General features: G+C 39.9%; 1 protein-coding gene across 5 annotated transcripts in view; it reads right to left on the bottom strand.

Annotated features, from left to right (window-relative positions):
- LOC117409310 (cytosolic carboxypeptidase 1-like) overlaps positions 1-18,981 on the bottom strand; it is a 108,395-nt gene extending 89,414 nt beyond the window's left edge. For 3 of the 5 annotated variants that reach the window (XM_058995965.1, XM_058995972.1, XM_058995968.1), the window contains exons 1-3: positions 18,853-18,981; positions 17,605-17,667; positions 12,463-12,593 (exon numbers count right to left, since the gene is read on the bottom strand). In XM_058995965.1, coding sequence (XP_058851948.1) covers positions 12,463-12,593; positions 17,605-17,636 — 163 coding nt within the window. In that variant the 5' untranslated portion in view covers positions 17,637-17,667; positions 18,853-18,981. The other 2 variants (XM_034015144.3, XM_058995966.1) reach the window with 2 other exon arrangements.
- Between the last annotated feature and the right edge of the window lie 24 nt (positions 18,982-19,005).

The raw sequence follows: 19,005 nt of genomic DNA, 5'->3' as shown, positions 1-19,005 counted from the left end.
GAATGTTGTGTTTTTTTTTTTTTCTCCTGACGCTACCAAGGTGTACTTAACCCTCGCATTCAATTGTTGTGCATAAGCTTTTACTTAACTGCAATGATATTAAAATAATCATGTCAGGGGGAGGAATGAAGCAAAATGTGCCCAATTAATCAATTGCTATTTTGAGGCTTAACTGACAGCCCTACTGCCCAGTGCCACGCCTAGGCGTAGATGGGCCAGCTGTCTCCACCAAGACAGTGCCTGTAGACAGTGTCGAGACACTGTCAACAGGAGGTTGCGATTCAACGTGGGTTGACAAGCCGTGTGGTTGAACCAAGCCTACAGGGGGCGGAAATGCAGGAGACCCAGTGGAAGGGTGTTGGATGCTGTAGCCATCAGGCCCATAAGCCTGTGGAAAGCCACTACTGGCAGTGCTCTGCCAAGTTGAAACAGCTCTAGGCAGGCGGTTATTCTCTCCACTCTGTCGTCGGACAGGGTGGCCAACATGAGCCCTGAGTCCAGGCGCACCCCTAGAAAGGTAATTATCTGGGTGGGTATTAACTGGCTCTTTGCATAATTCACCTTCAGGCCCAACCAATGTAGGGTGGTTGGTAACAAGCTCTGTGTGTTCGTGTGCCTGTGTTTGAGACTTGGCGCAAATTAGCCAATCGCCCAGGTTTGAGGACCCTGATGCCTCTGAGTCTCAACGGGGCCAGTACAGCCTCCATGCATTTTGCAAGTACGCTAGAGAGAGGGTGAACGGCAGAACACAGAACTGTTATATTGCTCCCTGAAAGGTTAACCTCAGGTACTTCCTGTACACTGGTTTTATGGGGATGTGAAAATAGACTTAGGTCCACCGTGGTAAACCAGATGCCTGACCTGATGAGCTGCAACAGCCGTTGCGATGTCAGCAGCTTGCACCGTCTCCGACTCAGATACAGGTTTACCTGTCTGGGATCGAGGACCGGTCTGAGGGCGCCATCCCTACCCCTTTGTGACCTCTATCCTCCCTTGACACAGAGCCACGGGAGGAGGGTCCAGTCTCACTGACCAAGCGTGGCGATGCCGAGCGCTGAGCCGGCGTGAGGGAGCGTTCCCTGGAATAACGAGCCACCGACACTTGGTGAAGAGGGCACAAAAGTCACACGAAGTGCGAATCAATCAGAGCCTCCTGAGTGTGCTTAGGACCCAGAAAGACAATGCACTTCCTCTGGAGGCAAACTGGCCTTGCAAGAAACACATGCATGAAACCCAGGCATGGCAGAAAGACTGTACCCTGTACTACGTAGTAGTACACAAACTAGTAACAGTAAGCAGTGTCAGTACAAACAGTAGTGCACACAGTAGACCAGGGGTCGGCAATTCAATTTCATGGTGGGCCAAATGACCTGCAGGCAGCCGCAGAGCGGGCCACTTAAACACAGCACAGGGCACACAGCACATTTAATGACCTATGTATGGCTGCTGCTGTATTTTTGATGCGCATACATTAAGATGTGCCATGCACCATGGACTACATGAGCTTTAACAGCATTCCCGGTGGCAATGCTGCATCAATAATCTTTACCCTGCATATACGACCCAATGTATCGATATCTGTTCCATGATGGGAAAAAAACGGCAGACTAAATTGTTTCACCGGCAACCAGCTCATCAATAAAAAGAAAAAGCTGCGGCCGTTTGAAAACAAATCGAAAAGGAACAATGTAACAATTGTGATCGTGTGTCCTTGTAAACTCCAAATACATATCAGTAAAAATAATATAGCATCTGTGTTGCACCTATTAAGAGACAAATAAGTTTACTTTAACATTCTGATATATTGAAAGTGAAACGTAACTCAAAATGTCAGCTGTTCAGCCGGTGCCCCCCACATTTGTCAAGTGGTTTTGAGCGACATATTGTGTGATTTGGTATTTCAATAAAACAATGGAGGAGCGCGTACATTTTTGGAAGACTACCTATTATCGCTGTCAAGTCTGTCACACTCACACCTGATGTTTTAAAGCAAAAGGAAAGTGCAATTGTTCTCATTGAATTTGTTATAACACAATGAAGCATATACAAAAAAAAAAAAAAGTTATTCTGAATTCCTGTGTATGAGGATTCCAATACCATAGCGAGGCATAAATGTAACGCAATGAAGCATTTAAATTAAAAATGTGTGCTACTTTTGAATTTGTTATAATGTTATTCTTCGTTCCTGTGTATGAGGATTCCAATACCATAGCGAGGCATAAATGTAACGCAATGAAGCATTTAAATTAAAAAAATGTGCTACTTTTGAATTTGTTATAATGTTATTCTTCATTCCTGTGTATGAGGATTCCAATACCATAGAGAGGCATAAATGTAATACAATATGTCATTGTATGCAAAACCTGGTATACAAGCACCAAATTGTTTTTGCGCAGTTTTATTCAAAGGGCTCTCTCTCTCTCTATTCCCTGCTCTACTCAATTCCTTCAATTGGCACGCAGCATGCCCTTTTATAAATGCTGACTCCGCCCACTCATCAACCATTGGCCCATCAATATCCACTCGCATTCATACAAACACACACGCAAAACGGGCATGCAGGCAGGCTGCTAGGGAGAGAGATTAGCCGGCGAAACAGACTCATATCACACACCCACTCACATCAGCGGACAACACAGGAAACATTACGTGTACAGTATACAGTTTGTTGTGTTTGCCCCGCCGCTACTATAATGAAGATCATATGGGGAATTCCTCATGACAGCCCTCTTGTGGCAATATTACAATGAAGTTCCGCTCTTGCTCCGCCCTTGATACAGAGAAAGAGAGAAGCAGGACCTGGGGGCAGGAGAATTGAGAGAGAGAGTTAAGAGAGGTTGAGTTTGCAGGTGAGAGGAGAGGAATGAGAACCACTTTCCCGTAAAAGCAAAAAAAAAAAATACAGCGGTTTCCTACTGCTTTGAACCGCAACTGTTGTCTGTCTCATTAGATCCTGGAAACCCTGCAGCTCAGCGCTACAATATGTAAATAAATCCTGTTCTCCCTCCCGACCTGTGAGGGCGCTGTGTAACAGGAACAGTGTGCCTCGTACTGGACAGTTGGGCAGTTCATTCCTGGGTCAGTCGGAAGATGGCCATCCAGGAAAGGGGCGGAGTCATGGTACCAGAAGTCATCGCTCTAGTACGGTAAGCGATGTGTCAGTCATGGATCGGAGGAGATGTGATTGAACTAGCTATCGGAGGGGGCGTGACTAAGGGTATTTTAGGGGACGTTACGCCATAATCTGTTCCTTTTGATGTGGTTACTGAAAGAACCTGTTAAGGAAAAACAAGTAATTAATTATCGTGAGTATTTGGGCAGCAGTGTGGAGTAGTGGTTAGAGCTCTGGACTCTTGATCGGAGGATTGTGGGTTCAATCCCAGGTAAGGGACACTGCTGCTGTACCCTTGAGCAAGGTACTTTACCTAGATTGCTCCAGTAAAAACCCAACTGTATAAATGGGCAATTGTATGTACAAATAATGTGTAAAAAATAATGTAATTGTATGTAAAAATAATGTGATATCTTCTAACAATTGTAAGTCGCCCTGGATAAGGGCGTCTGCTAAGAAATAAATAATAATAATAATTGCACATACAGCAATCTACCCATTAAAAAAACCTGATAGGATTTGTATTTCAACCCCATTGCACTGAAGCAGTAAACAACAAGCTTGGGGTTTTTCAGTATTTAAACACTAAGCAAAGCAGATTCATTCATTCTAATCCATTCAAAACCAAAACAGCATTTACTCCAGTGCAAAGTTTGAACCACTTGAAATAAAACAAAGAATTAGCATACTAATACAAAACACAGGTGAACACGTTTTATATCACCTCGCTTAATATCATACCCCGTTTATTATCACGATTTTTTAAAACCACTTGCCATAGGTTCTTTGAGAAATTACCTCTCTTAATATCAACTCACAAACCCGCTTATTGTCACGTTTTGTTTTTTTATCTTTTCACCTGATGCCTTTCTACAATGGATACAGTTTTTCTTCATCTCTGTTTGTGGATCTAATGTTCGGGACTGGGTAAGATCGATCCGTGACCGAAAATCTTACTTTAACATATTGCTGAACTGTTCATGGGACCGAGATATTGTGTGCTTTGCGCCGATATGGACATAAATAATACTAAATCAGTGTGTTTGTGATTGTATTTGTGTGTGTAGTAGTAGTGGGGGTTGCAACAAAGTTCTTCAAAATCGGGTTCTTCAAAGATTCTGAACTTTCTTTTTGTTTAAATTTTTTTAGCAGGGAAGGTTGTTACTATATTATATATAGTGGTAACATGGTGGGCAGTCAAGGACGGTCAATGACAAGAATAGCAAACACAGAGGCAGTAACTGCAGTCTTAGCACTTTTGAGCACTTTTATTAATTATAAAATAAACAAAAAACACAGGGACAGGCTGAGTGCACAAATTACGTGTAAATAGCAATTACAAATATCACATTAATAATAATACTGCATTTAAGTGTAATTACTTAAAGTAAATAAGCAGATAGAAGTAACGTCTTACTTACCTGTCCGTGACTCTACCGTCAGGTTCAGATGAAAGGAAAATGATGATGAGATCTGTGTGTTCATATATGCCCTCGGGGGTGGGCTTGACTGCGTCACAGGATCTGACGAGCAGCTTTGATATATTTATTCAGGTTTCAGGGTCTTTAGGAGATAAATACCCATTAGGTAATGGTTACAGTTTGTACTGATAGGTAACTTCCGTTTTGTTTTTACGTGGCCAAGATGTGTTTTTTTTTTTGTTTTTTTTTGTTTTTTTAAATGTCTGTCACCACTTGAAACAGTGCGGACCCCTGCGAACTACACAGACCAGCGTAGTGAAAATTAAATGTGGAGAACAAAGGAGACTGACACTTCCCGACTGAATAAATAGCTTCGGAAAAAATAAAGTGTGAGTAACGGATACTACATTAGTCTTTGATGTGTAATTACAGTCTGGCTTAAAAAGGGAAGTCGGTCAGTTTTCATATTATGTGGTGATCCTAAAAGAGAGACTTAGTCGCTTTTGTATAAAGTATAGAAATTGTTGTGAAAGGGACTGCATACCCTGAATTAAACATATCATTTGTTGAATTAAAAAAAAGTTGGGTGATAGTTATGGAGAGTTTTGTTCAGGAGTACATTGATAAGTATGGGGGAACATTGTGTCTTTCTGATAGAAGGTTTAAAATATGTTACAGGCTACGGAAAAATACAGATAAAAAGCTATTTTCTGTTAAAAGAACAATGCTTAGCTGAATATACTGTTACAGACAGAGATGGGTGGATCCAGCACACAGCTGCTGCACAGAGGAAGTGAAAAAGATCACTGTTTGTTAGAGTGTCTGTACTACTCATAAGAAACTTTTACAGAGAGAAAAAAAACGTCTTACAAATCTATAGAAATCTGTAACAAACTTAAATATATACCTGGGAATATTTTAATAATATTTTCATGAATGAGTGTTAAGCGTTTGTTTGTGTTCAAGTTTAAGAATCACCTATGAATCATGAATACATATTTGGATTACAGATTACATGAAAAATAGAGGGTATATTATTTTAGCTAAAAGGACACTGTGGAAAGCAACAAAAGGGACTGCCACAATGTTTTCGCTACTGTTAATCTTTACCTTGTCTGCACAGAAGCAATACTGCTTTCAGAGAAAGAGAGTGCACATTACACTATGTAAACTAGAGTATAATTATACATAAATGTTATTCTGTTAAAAACAATTTAAGGAAAACTGTTATTGAAGTGTACTGGTAATTCTACCATGATTGTAAGTGAAGCCAAACGCGGTTTTATTTTATTTTTTGTTACAGGAATTGGATAGTAAGCTTTAAATTACAAATTTGTAATCTAATTGGAACAGTAACAAAAGCAAGGATTTTTATACTGCAAATGTGGTTATTTTAATGGTTAAGTTTCTATATGACAATAGATTTATTAGCAAAACCAGCTGTCATGAACAAAACACTTGCCTATTACTTTGCAATGATACCAGGTACCATACTGTAACAGGGAAGGAAAATTGTAGTTATGGCTGAAACATTTGATTGTCAAGTTTATTTGAAAGAGTAATCTGTGCTTTAAGTGCAGGGTGTGCTGATATAGGAGAAAAGCTCGACCATAGCAGCTGAAGAATAGATATACAGTGCCAGCAATGTTTTTGTTTTTTAATTAACCCTTAGCGGTCTTATGTCGGACCTGGTCCAGCACTGCAATTTTCCCTTTCTGGTCCAATGTCGGACCCTGTCCGACATCATCAAAAAGACGTAAAAAACAGGTCTCTAGTCGTTTTTTCTCCAAAACCATTCAATGGCCAAGTGAGACCGATAGGAGCCGAGAGAAGCCAAAAAAAAGGGGCATCTCTCATGAATACAGATAGCCCCGACACCACAGAGATAACATGGACATAAACAAACAAGATAGCTGCTTCTGCATCTAGCGCTCAAAGAATATCACAGACATTTGCAGAGCTTTTTTTAGTACTGAGTGTCCTGTTGATATGCAGTGCCTTTTAAACCTGTTTTACTGTGAAAAAAAATACTTTTAAACAGCGCGTCTAAAATAAACTGCATAAAGTTCACATACATTTAATAATCTTTCTTTTAAACTTTCTTGGCTTTCATTTGTATGTGCTCTGGGCGTCTTGCCAAAAAAGAAAAGATAAGGAGTTTAGTCCTTTTTTATGTTTTAAATTGATAATTGTACTGAATCTTCAAGGACAGGAGAGCCTGTCTAGGTTTCATTGAGTTACATTTATTAGCAAACAATTGTAATACAATTATGTGTACCACATAGTGGTTGCAGAAGTATATATTTTATATTGTGTCCACAACCAAAGTGTGTGGGGGGGGGGGGGGGTAAACTTGAAGTATTTTTCAAGTCTGGGTGTATTATTTTTCTGTTACAAACTGCATCCTGAGAGTATGCATTCCCAGATAAGAAAAGAAATGTCAAGGAGTGAAGGACTTTTAACAATGGGCTAGCAACAGAAGTGTGTTATACAAAAGGAATACATCTGTGGGTATTGCATAAGAGAATATCACAAGATATAATTGAGGTTTGTGTAACTGTATAAGGAGAATAGGAACTGCTGCCACCCAATTTGTTACAGATAGATGGTTAAGCATGCACTCAATATTTTAGTACCTGTGACCAGGATGGCTTGGTGGCGATGTCAGACTAGGAAGAGACAGACACTGATACTGCGGGTTGAAACGCTGATGCGCGTTTATTATAAATAAAAGGCTTAAACACAAAACACTTCACACAAAACAAAACGGCACAGTGGCCAAAATAAAGACAGACACAAAACACAGTAAACAAACAAGTATCGTGCTGGTCCAAATCCAGCACGAGTAGCAATTGTTTATATTTATATTTTCACTCACGTCTCTTTCTCGTTCTTACTCCCTGAACACCCAACCCTGGTCAGCAGCTGTTGGTTTTTATAATGTGGTCGAGGGATTAACTGGCCATCAATTACCTAGTTTATCCCTCGACCACATTCTGCACGGGTTCTCATATGCGTGGCCGACAGCCAATTTGTCAATAAATCATCAGCTGCCGACCACACATTCTCACGAGAGGTAGTCTGACAGAGACAAAAAGCAAACATTGTCGCTGCCAAACTACACCAAACTATGACAACAAAACACACACAAAACAGTACATTTAAATAATAATACTACCACACAAATACTAAATAAATAAAACACCAACAGGGGCGGGGTGTACCCCGCCACAGCACCCGTTAAATAAATAGGTTACTAATGACAAGATTAAATACGATTTTGGCAAATCTGCCTGAAATTGAGGATTTTAAGAAACCAATTAAGATAGTTGGCATTAGGACTGACTTCCAGGTCATTTACGGGCAAGATAAAAAAAATATATAATTATTCATGAAGTTGAAAACTACCTGGATGGATCTGATATAAAGATAGGCAGTCAACACCTATCGGCATTAGGTATTCAATGTAATATATCTGTCAGTTCTCACACTGATGGTCACTCTCTTTATGTTCTGTTACCAAAAGTATCAGATTAAACAGAGGGGTAAGGATATCGGCTATCTAAGAAGGATATTACTTTTAAGAACATAAGAACATAAGAAAGTTTACAAATGAGAGGAGGCCATTCAGCCCATCTTGCTCGTTTGGTTGTTAGTAGCTTATTGATCCCAGAATCTCATCAAGCAGCTTCTTGAAGGATCCCAGGGTGTCAGCTTCAACAACATTACTGGGGAGTTGGTTCCAGACCCTCACAATTCTCTGTGTAAAAAAGTGCCTCCTATTTTCTGTTCTGAATTCCCCTTTAATAGATTGAGCATTACTATGAAAGCGTATGGTGCTCTGTTATTGATTATGAATTGTTATGTATTTTATTTGTGTCTAGTAAGAGACCATCAGCAACAATTGGGTCTGCTCATGCAGCAGCAACTTCAGAGTAGAGAGTGACATTAGGACTGGACTCCCGCGGTATGGGAATACACTTCTCTTTATGTTTGCAGGAATGGATGGAAACGGACATCAAACTGGCGGGAACAGGTGGGACTAGGAATAAAGAGTTTGAACTGAAGGCTGGGGGAACGGGTGGGAAGAGCAGTACCAAACTAATTTGTCACGTGAGCTACAAGCAGGGTTGCCAACTATTTTTTCTTCCTGAGAACCCACCCAATCAAGAGCGTAAGTTGTTCCCCATTGTAACAAATAGAAACTACACCATTTGCAATTGTAAGTTTTTTTGTGTTTTATGTGCTTAATTACCAGGGATCCTAGGAAGACCCTGCATATTCAATCCCAGGGTCACTTTGTTTGGGATGTCGGAGGATGCAGTGCTAAAGCGTTATCTTCTCACTCCGCAGGTCATCCTAGTAGACCTAATAGCTGAATTGAGGGATGAGCTAGACCTCCGTGTCAATCTAGGGACAGCTATCCCTGCACATGTGAAAGTGCTGTGTTCTCTGCATTCCTTAGCCTCTGGTTCCTTTCAGACCACAGTTAGAATATATAGAGAGATCACTCAATCCACCTTTTCCAGAGTCCTAGGCAAATTTCTGGATGTCATGCTGAAAAAAGGCTGGCCAATACATATCATTTCCTAAGGATACTCATATAACTGATGTTGGCTGTTCCGTGAACCAGAAGGGCTTGCTGCCCTTCATCTGACATACTGTTTTTGCTTTGCATTTTCATGCTCCACTGCTGCTCTCTGTACTCCTAACTCTGCAAGCGTGGCCGCTAAATAGACCGATACGCAAAATAATTGTCTTGATCAGTTGACAACAGAATGAAAACAAGATGTTATGATCTACAATAAATACACCCAAAGTTTATTTTTAAAATTAGGATTCTGTTATTATATACTGTTATTTTAATGCTGTCAGTGAATTGAAGAAAAAAAAAGCATCCCAGTTTTTCACTTTGGAAATCTGGTAAACCTAGATGCGAATATATGTAGAAGCACTAGCTTCAGATCAAAAAGCACTTTACTTATAAATAAAACACTGTGGCAGGGTGAAAGCCCTGCCGGTGCATGTGTGTGTGTTGTGTGGGGAATATTGGGTTGGCAGGAAGAGGGTTAAATTTCTCTCTGTCAAAACACGTGGGAATGTGGCTGGAGCCGACAAGTTAATAAATTATTAAGTGATTAATTAGGCTCTAGCCACGGGTGTATAAAATAGGTATTCATGGGTGGTAATTTGAAAGGGTTAGAGTTGATGTTGGTGACAGAAGTGGAGGGGTGTGTTCGATGTTCTGTGTTCCGAGCTGTGCTGTTTGTTTACTATCGTTAGTTTTTGAAAGACGTTTTATTCTGGACCTTGTGCTTTTATTTTGTTAATTGTGTTTTTGTTAAATGTTTTGTCAGTTTTGTTTCTGTGTACTTGTTTATTAAAAAGTGCATTAGCACAATTTAACTTGCAGCATTCTGTGTCTGAGTCTCTGTCCCTGCAATACCATCTGGGCTAGGAGGCTACAGTGCCACATATGGTGATAGTAGTGGGATTGCGCTCCTAGAGACTCAGGCCAGGGACTGCAGGTTAAAAGAAAAGAGAAGAGAAAATGGAGCAGAAGGACAGCCAACGGGAGCAGCAGCACCGGCTAAAGGCGGAAAGAGCTCTGTGGTGCGGAGCATGCAAGGAGTTTGGGCACTGGCAGGACGTGGGCGAATACGAAGACCCCCTCTGGCAGGGTGAAGTCTACTATTGGGGTGAGGTGAACACGGCAGAGGAATGGCTCCTCTGGGAAAATCAAACCCCAGCCACCTGCCCAAAAGAGCTGGAAGGAGGACGCACTTCCATGTACCGGGTGCTGCCCCTTTCAGGGTGGAAAGGAGGAGCCACCTGCCCCAAAGAGGAAGATGGAGAGAAAGAAAAGGGGGCAGGACGAGAGCGTGGAGTAGCAGCAGCGCCGGTTGGAGGCAAAAGGGGCTCCGGTGTGAGGAGTGTGTGGACTTTGGTCAGGTCTATGGGGAGTGCTCATGGGCAGACCCCATCTTCAAGGAGGCCTACTTTGGCCAACAGGTGGTCATGTGAAGTACGGCTCTGCCTCAAGGCTCTCCAACCAATGAATGCGGATTCCCCCACCTTCCCAGTGTTTCCTTCCCCCTCATTCCTCATCGCTCTCGAGGCCTCCAGTTGGGGAGTGGGGCATGTCATGGTCAAAGGAGGAGGAACAGAGGGAAGAGCCACCGTCGCCACTACCGGAAGACCTAGCACCCCTGCCAACGCCACCACTGCCAAAGTGCGCAGCGCCACTGCCACTGCCAGAGCACTGAGGTCAGCACTGTCGCTGCCAGCAGCAACACTGCCAGAGTGCCCCGCTGTCTCCAGCACCACCATCGCCACTGCTGGAGTGGCCAGCGCCACCACCACTGTCAAAGTGCCCTGCGCTGCTATCAGCATTGCTGCTGCCAGCAACACCACTGCTGGATTGGCCGGCACCGCCGGCACTGCAGGAGTGCCTCACATCGCTATTGGCATTGTGGCTGCCAGTGTTGCCACTGCTGGCTGCATGACATCCAGAGGAGCCAGTATTTTTCTTGTCAGCATTGCCACTGCCAGCGTTGCCACTAGCAGCATTTCCGCTGCCGGAGTGCCCCGCACCGCTGTCAGTGTTGGGGACACCCCGGCAGAAGGAGGAGGTGAGGAGACCTCCACACAGCCCCGAGCACCAACCCACCCACGAGAGTCCATGTGGGGAAGGGTGGACATGAGGGGAGGGCGGTGGTGTTTTAGGGGGGAGGTGGCCATATGTGCTGTGCATAACTGATGCTGAGGAATCTGGAGGGCAGCTCTGCTACTTTTATAATAAGACTAGGCAGCGCGCATAAAAAACATTAACAGGGTAAAATACATTTTCATTGCAGTACATTTTTCTTTTCACTCTGCTGCCTCAAATAACTTTTTTATAGCACATGAAAGGCAGCGTGGTAAAAACGGTTATAAAAAGCTTGGCTGTGGGGTTAAATACCATTTATTCAATTTTCATTAAATTATTCCTTGCCATTTCTCATTTCAAACTATTCTGTAAACACGTCACCATCTTATACTTTTTCCTTTTAAAGCCGTAACTAACTGTGACAGAGAGCGAGTGAATCCAAGTCATAAATCTCATTCCTGATCTGTGAGAGCGCTGTATAACAGGAATAGTGTGCCCCAGACTGGATCGGTTGGCAGTTCATTCCAGGGAAAGTTGGCCATCCAGAAAGGGAGCAGAGTCACAATACCAGGTGTCATGGCCTTAATGCAGTAGGCGATGTGGCAATCGCGGATTGGAGGAAAAGCAATTGCACTCGCTACCGAAGGGGGCGTGACTGAGGATATATCAGGGGATGTGGCCAAGCAATCTGTTCCTTTGTTATGGTTGTGAAAAAGGACGTGCGAGTGAAAAATGACTGAGTGATTTGTGTAATCTCTGTCTGTCTATTAATTGTCACATTTGTAATTTACAGACAACTAAAATCTGGGAGCTGTTGCTATCAGCCAGCACCAGCCCCAGACTACACTGCACTACTGTTTCACTAATTGCTGTATAATTCACCACTTGCACTAGGAGCACTCACTGTTGGATATCGTGATAGTGTGTATAATGTGTGGTATTATTATTTCATGACTGAACCCCGTGGTTTTAACTGTGCCATACACATATTTGTGTAGGGCCAGTTATTTATTATTTTGCTTTCAAGCAACCAGCCAAATAAAAGAGCTGGTATGTCTGCTATTTCTGAGCACTGCATCACCTCTATACCTGTACACTGCAAACCACTTTGAAACACTAACATACATGTTTTTAATTAAGAATTGAATCAGGACATTTCTGAAAAACTGACATTTGAATCCTGAATAACATCTCTAAATCAAAAAAATTATAATGCTCAACTTTCTGCAACAGAAAAAATTATGTTTTGCAAACTACTATAAAAAATGAGGACACTGTACCTTGAGTTTGTATCAGATGAAGGATCTTTGACGTGATATGTCTGGCATTGTCTGCATCCAATACTGCAGACTCTGCATTAATCTTCTCAAGCTGGGACAGGAGAGTAAGGACCCGAGAATTACTGGGGACTCTGGGGGGGGAAAAATTATCAATGAAACCACAACTGTAAGCAAAAAACAATGACAAGAGGGAATAATGGCAAGAGGAACATAAAATAGAATAGAGGCAACAATTAATCAACACATCGGTTATTGACCATCTGTCCTAAAATTTCAAGAGCTTTGATTACATATTGGTAAATAAATGCATCAAATTACAGCCTAGTTTGAAGTGTCCCATTGCCAGTTTGCAGTAAAACATTTATTATGTAGTTATGTGCTTATATTGGTGCTAGTATGGTAGGTAGTGCGTTGCTAGGATACAAACTTTTCGGCCTCTGGATTCACATTGGACAAGTCACATCAGTTAAAAATGTATTTACATTTTCCTACTTTAAAAATATAATCTACACAATTATTTTATTTTAAAAAGGCAGAATCTGACACACAGATTGATAATTCTTGGGGTAAAGGAAAGGGAGGATGGAATAGCGCTGCTAGGCAGTTTACTGGATTTTGTGTAGATGGTAAATGTTTTTGACAAAATGTTAATAGTAATGTTAATAAGCATATTTCAGATCAAAATGACTTCTGTTAAAATAGTATTCATTTATTATTATTATTGTTATTAAAGTGGACATATGTTGTGAATGCATGCATGTTCTTTTCATCCAAGCCTCGCCACCATCATGAATGGATGTCAAATTCCTTCCTTTCAAGCCATTCCAGACATAAGAGTCACACACCAGTTGCTTGTGCAAATATTGAGTCAATGTATAGGTCAGTTCGGCAGCCCTAACCCACCTCCAAACCATCTGTTGAGGCCAGAGGTGACAGTCAGTTTTAACATTGCCCTTGAACATGTGACCAAGGTCCTTCATGAGTAGTGATCTGACTCACAGTCACACACAACACATCCTTCCAGGTGACAAACACTCTGGTGTTAAATTGGCCCCTACCAAAGCAAATGTTATTTTCAATATTAATTTTATTTGTAAATATTTCGGAAAATCACAAAACCATGGTATGCAGTGCCAAAATTTTAAACTTACAATTCCATACTTTTGTTTTAAAATATGTTCATAGAATGTTTGTGCGGAGTGATGTGGCAGCAGTCAGTGGTCCACTAGAGATTAAGCCATCCCTTCTGGAATGTCATGAGCCAATCAGAGTGCTCCCTCCAACCATGCAGTTGCATAATTAACCTTGATGTTTTCTTTTAAAGTGAGCAGAGCAGAAATGTATTAAAACAACACATAGGCCATACAGTATCCTATTCCATATAATATAGAACTGGAGTACTGAGTAAACTACTTGTATTTTTTATTTTAACCCCATTTTGTGTGATTAATCAATTAATCTCTAACTGAAACTCCTTGAAATTTAGTCATAAGTATAAAAAAAAATTAAAATAAGTGTACCAAAAAGCTACTATCATAAACAACAATAATCTTCAACCTATGTGAAAAAAAGTCCCACTGTCACAGCAATAAACATCTTGTACCATACTCCTCCTTTGTTTGGTAACGTACTTTGGTGTGGTAGAGAGTATGATTTCACTCCTGGGTTATTTATTGACTGCAATATAGAGCTAAGCTTATTAAAAACAAAAGAATATTCAAATAATTACCATGATTTTTACAGAATATTAACTCATGCAAACAAAAGGTTGGTTGGTTATTTTTGGCAAGTGGGTATCTATCTAAGTGATTTAAAAGGTTGGAACAACAACATTTCCTTAAAGCTTCAGTATTTGGGCAACCCAGCATGAAGAATACTTAGGCGCTAGAGGGCACTATTACCATTTGAAATAAAAGATCAGCTTCTAAACACATAAGTAATCTTTCTCACTCAAATCTTCCCCTCTGAATGCAATTTAGGCAACACAATCCTGTTTTACTTTATATTCAGTATTTGGCAAAGCACAGTCATACACAGGACAGCTTTGCTACATTGATACACAGATTTTAAAGGGTTACTAAACAGGTTGCAGGGTTTAAAACCCAACACATTACTTCCCCTACCTTTCTGCATAATTGTGATTGTTTTGATATTTTTAGTAACATACCCCTGGTCATAAATCACTTTTTGTATTCTAGAAATTAATCTTCCTGCCCATGATTTATATACCTGTGGGACTGAGGTACAAGAACAGACTTACCCAAGGGCCTGTTGTGAGAAAATTTTAGACCTCAGAATGGCTTTACTTGTTATTATTTTGTATTTATTAAATTTATTTATTTATTTTTAGGTATTACATACTGTCTATTGCTGTTCCAGTCAGCAGATATTTAGTAATATCCATTGAGTGGAACATTACACTTTTCATTTGACAAATAAGATGTAGATAGTGTACCACTTACAATGAAGCAACAGGTGAACATGAACATTTATAATACTAATAATGTGCTCAATTGGTAACCAGAATACAACTTTCAGATTAACATTCAAATCCTCGTTAGAGGTATTCTGAAATCTGGGGTAGTGTACAAGATTTTACTCTGGATACCAACCTCTATCCAGGACACTCAATCGAATTCCACTCTGCCTACATGCAGCTCCCACACAAACTCACAATCTTCATTTCTAAATGGAGTAGCAATGAGTAAAAAGGCTGGGAATGTTCTCCTCTCATTTAAGTTTTAACAGCTCATTTTTATGTTGACTAGGATTCTAAATTAAAACATAAAATAACCTTCTTAATTACAAAGCGTATTTTCACTCCAGAATTGTTAAATGATCTGTTGCATGCCAAATTGGACCTATTCTTCTATTTTCTGATATAAAAAAAAAACAAGTAACTGTTTTGCTCATACTTCTAGTGGAGCACAAAGACTTGAGCCTGGCATGCAACAAAAAGTACACTAGTCTGGTATCAGACAGGCTCTGTACAAGAAGGCTTGTGGTCACTGACGAGTCAACTGATGCCCAAGATAAGTATGGTTTACACATTGTAAAGACCTAAATGGTGAACATGCATTTGACATACTAGAACTGAAAGCTGTCCTTGCAGATACACTTTACCTACATGCTGTTAATTATAGCACTGTTTCACAAGCTATTGTAAAGTGCTTGAATAACTTTGATGTTCACTTTGGTGGCGTCAGTGCATTTCTCTCTATATTTGAAGTTTTAAAAAAAATATATAATAATCTGTACACAATTTATAAAATAGTTCTGTGCACATTCCACAAAATACGATACGATACTGACACTGCCGTGATTTTTAAAGAAAATTTCTGCGATTTTCACAAGGCCTTATTTATGATAAATACAATGACAAAATCTGTCTGTTTGTCTGCGCTCTCCTTAACCAGATTTATTTTTATTGTAATGGTTAAATTTATTTGTTACCGTCGGTTTCTTTTAAAAAAAAAAAAAAAAAAAAAAACACAATAAGATCCCAGAATCTCCCAGTGACCTTTGATGCACAGCAAGAATTTCTGAGGTTGGCCAGGTTTCAAAAAAGGCACTGAAATGCTCTTTTGATTTTGGTGGCTAGCCATGGGCAGCCAAAGCCTGTTGTGTCAGGCAGTGGAAATGACATAGGCCTAGTTCCTGTACTACTAAATCAGTATTGCACAGTGGCACAGCATTGGGGATCAGGTTTACCCCGATTGATGTGCCAACACATCCATTCAAACTCTACTGAAAGTAAATCTAATTCATTTTTCCCATTTTATTGCACTATCATTTTTTTTTTGATTGCATGCTCTTGGTTTTGACCTGCATTATTCTGTAAACTGATTGCCAGCTTGAACAGTCACAGTTAACAGCTTTAAATTCTATAGAAACTGGAGTAGAGGGCAATCTCAGACTCAAACACAATCTAGACTGTATTAAGTGGATACTTCATTGTGGCATTTAAAAACAACTTTTGTCAAGTAATGGGCACTGCACATGATATAAACAGTATGGCATTTTTCTTTTTATTGCCTCTTACGAATAAAGCAGGGATCATTCCTAAGTGGTGTGAGAACTTAAGGTTAATATTATTGTTTTACTTTCCAACATGACAGCTCCTTATGAAGCGAGATTGTTTTATTGTGATTTATTACATTGCCACAGGTTTCCACTGTATAAGTGTATTAAAGAGCAACTTGGTAAGGGTGTGAAATAGGGTTGCAGCAATACATCAGTTATACCGTTGTATGATTCATGATACAGAAATTGTTAGCATTTGTAAAAATTAAGTCCTGTGGTAGTACTGGGTAATGATGCAGATAATGACAAAGCCCAGCTCTTTTACATGGTGCTCAAAGCACATGTGATATTTCTGACATCCACCAAGGGCAGAACATTGCAGGGCAAAAGGTGAATGCTACACTTGGGTATGTACTTAAGAGTTTATACATGATTCTTAGAGCACTGTTGAGGTTGCATGGCTGCTTTACACTTCTGACTTTTAAAAAGTAATCTATAAGTAATCTTTTGTAATTCTAGTCAACTCCAAGTTATAGTAACAGAATGTAGAGGCAGCAACTGTGGATTGAACTGTGGCTTTTGAGAGCTTTTACTTAACACAAATAAATAAAACACAAGGTTTAAACAAATACTTCAAAATAAACAGCACCCAAGCGTTGGCTATGTCGGTGCATCAACAGAGAGCACAACCTGCTGCTCTCTCAATTCAACTGCATGGTCACTACATCAGACTCAAACAGTCCTTTGTTCTAGTATAGGCCTATAATAATATTAGGAACAGTTTTAGGAGAAACGTGAATCTGTTCTGGATGGATGCCGGAATATTGCTCCCCTGAAAGACCCAGCACCACACTACTTCTGGGCAAAACTGCCGTGTCTTAGGACTTCAAAATTATAATTTAAATAAGTAATTTAACAATAATAACAATAACAAAATATAAATCACAATGTAACTTGTTTAATATTTTATTACTGGAATAAAAACATATGTCCAGCTAGTGAACATTATCTTTGGAACTTTTATAAAAGACCATGGGCTCTGTCAGTACACAAACAACCATTTCCTCAAGAACAAATTCCACAACTCAAAGGATATGGAAAGTCCTATACAGTACTTACCCTTTATCTGTTGTCATTTTTGCCTTGTTCATTTTGATTATTCACTTGACCATTTCAAAGAATCTAAAATAAAAAACAAACAAAATGTTACTCTTAAGCCCTTGCACAGGAAGCCATCTTGTGGCTTGTTACTTGGTTTTAGGACACTAAGTTTCAGGCCACTCATGGCACACCAGGGAAGACTTGTGGTGTCACTTTAGACAACCAAAAGCTTGCTTAATTTTTTTTTTTTTTTACCAAGTCACATTTAAAAAATGACAGTAAGAAAACGCAAAGAAAACCTAAAACAGTATTACAATAACTACGTTTTATATATATATATATATATATATATATATATATATATATATATATATATATATTACACACACACATTTCTCCCAGAAATGTTTACAACAAAAAAATACAACAAGAACATTCTAAGTTTAACACGGGTTAAACTCCCTTTTTACTGATCCATGTTTACATACTACAGTACTGTACGTATTGCAGTGACTAAAACCAGCAGAAACGTTTTTTTGAGGTTTCTTATTACAGTAACGCTACAAATGTATTGGCCTTAAAAAATACCAGAAAATATGATTATGGAAATGATGGTTATCATTTTGTGTCAAACGAGACTTTATGTTAATCGTAAGCAGTAACTGCAAACACTTTTTCACTGTTGTCTGTAGAAACATCAATTAAATTGTCTTGTTGATAAGTCTGTAGCTGATGCTGTAAATTCCCCTTCATATCCAGCCTACTTTGTGTCATGGCAACATGGGTAACACATTCTGACTGCAAAACATCACACTAAATATGTGTGAATAAAAACAAAAAAAAAGTCCACACATTGAAGGCAAAATTGCAGCACTTCATAATCAGCCGCAATACAACGACTCATTTTAAAAAGAGCTGGATATCATCTGTGCATTTACAGTGCATATTACAGTAAACTGCATTTCTGGTAAATATTTTATAAGGTACATCACCAGGACTGTAACCAATTCGTTTATGTCATTTTGTACTGCAGGGTAATACATACAGTAAATGCCATAGTCTGATAACCAAGGTACCAATTCAGACCCATCCCCACCAAAACCCAGTTACAATAGCATGACTGTATCTAGTTAGGACTTACACACGGGCCTTGACACCTGCAATGACTGTCAGCTTTCTCCTTAGTAGCACGCATCCCGTTTCACCTGCTCAAAAACTACTATGCAATTTAAAATATTTAATGTCAATATAAAAGTGTATACACACCGGCAACTGACGGACGATCCGTCATGCGTGGGAAGTGAATGTTTCTGGACGAGCCCTCACAAGTGAGACGCCTCGGTATTCAGAACCATAGCTGTCAGTAATTTGGCAACACGGTGTATCTCGCGAGTAGTCAGACAAGCCAAGTTTAGGATT

Source organism: Acipenser ruthenus, chromosome 2 (genome assembly GCF_902713425.1).
Source record: "Acipenser ruthenus chromosome 2, fAciRut3.2 maternal haplotype, whole genome shotgun sequence".
In the NCBI taxonomy this organism is placed as follows: domain Eukaryota; kingdom Metazoa; phylum Chordata; class Actinopteri; order Acipenseriformes; family Acipenseridae; genus Acipenser; species Acipenser ruthenus.
This window is presented reverse-complemented; position numbering and strand designations above follow the sequence as displayed.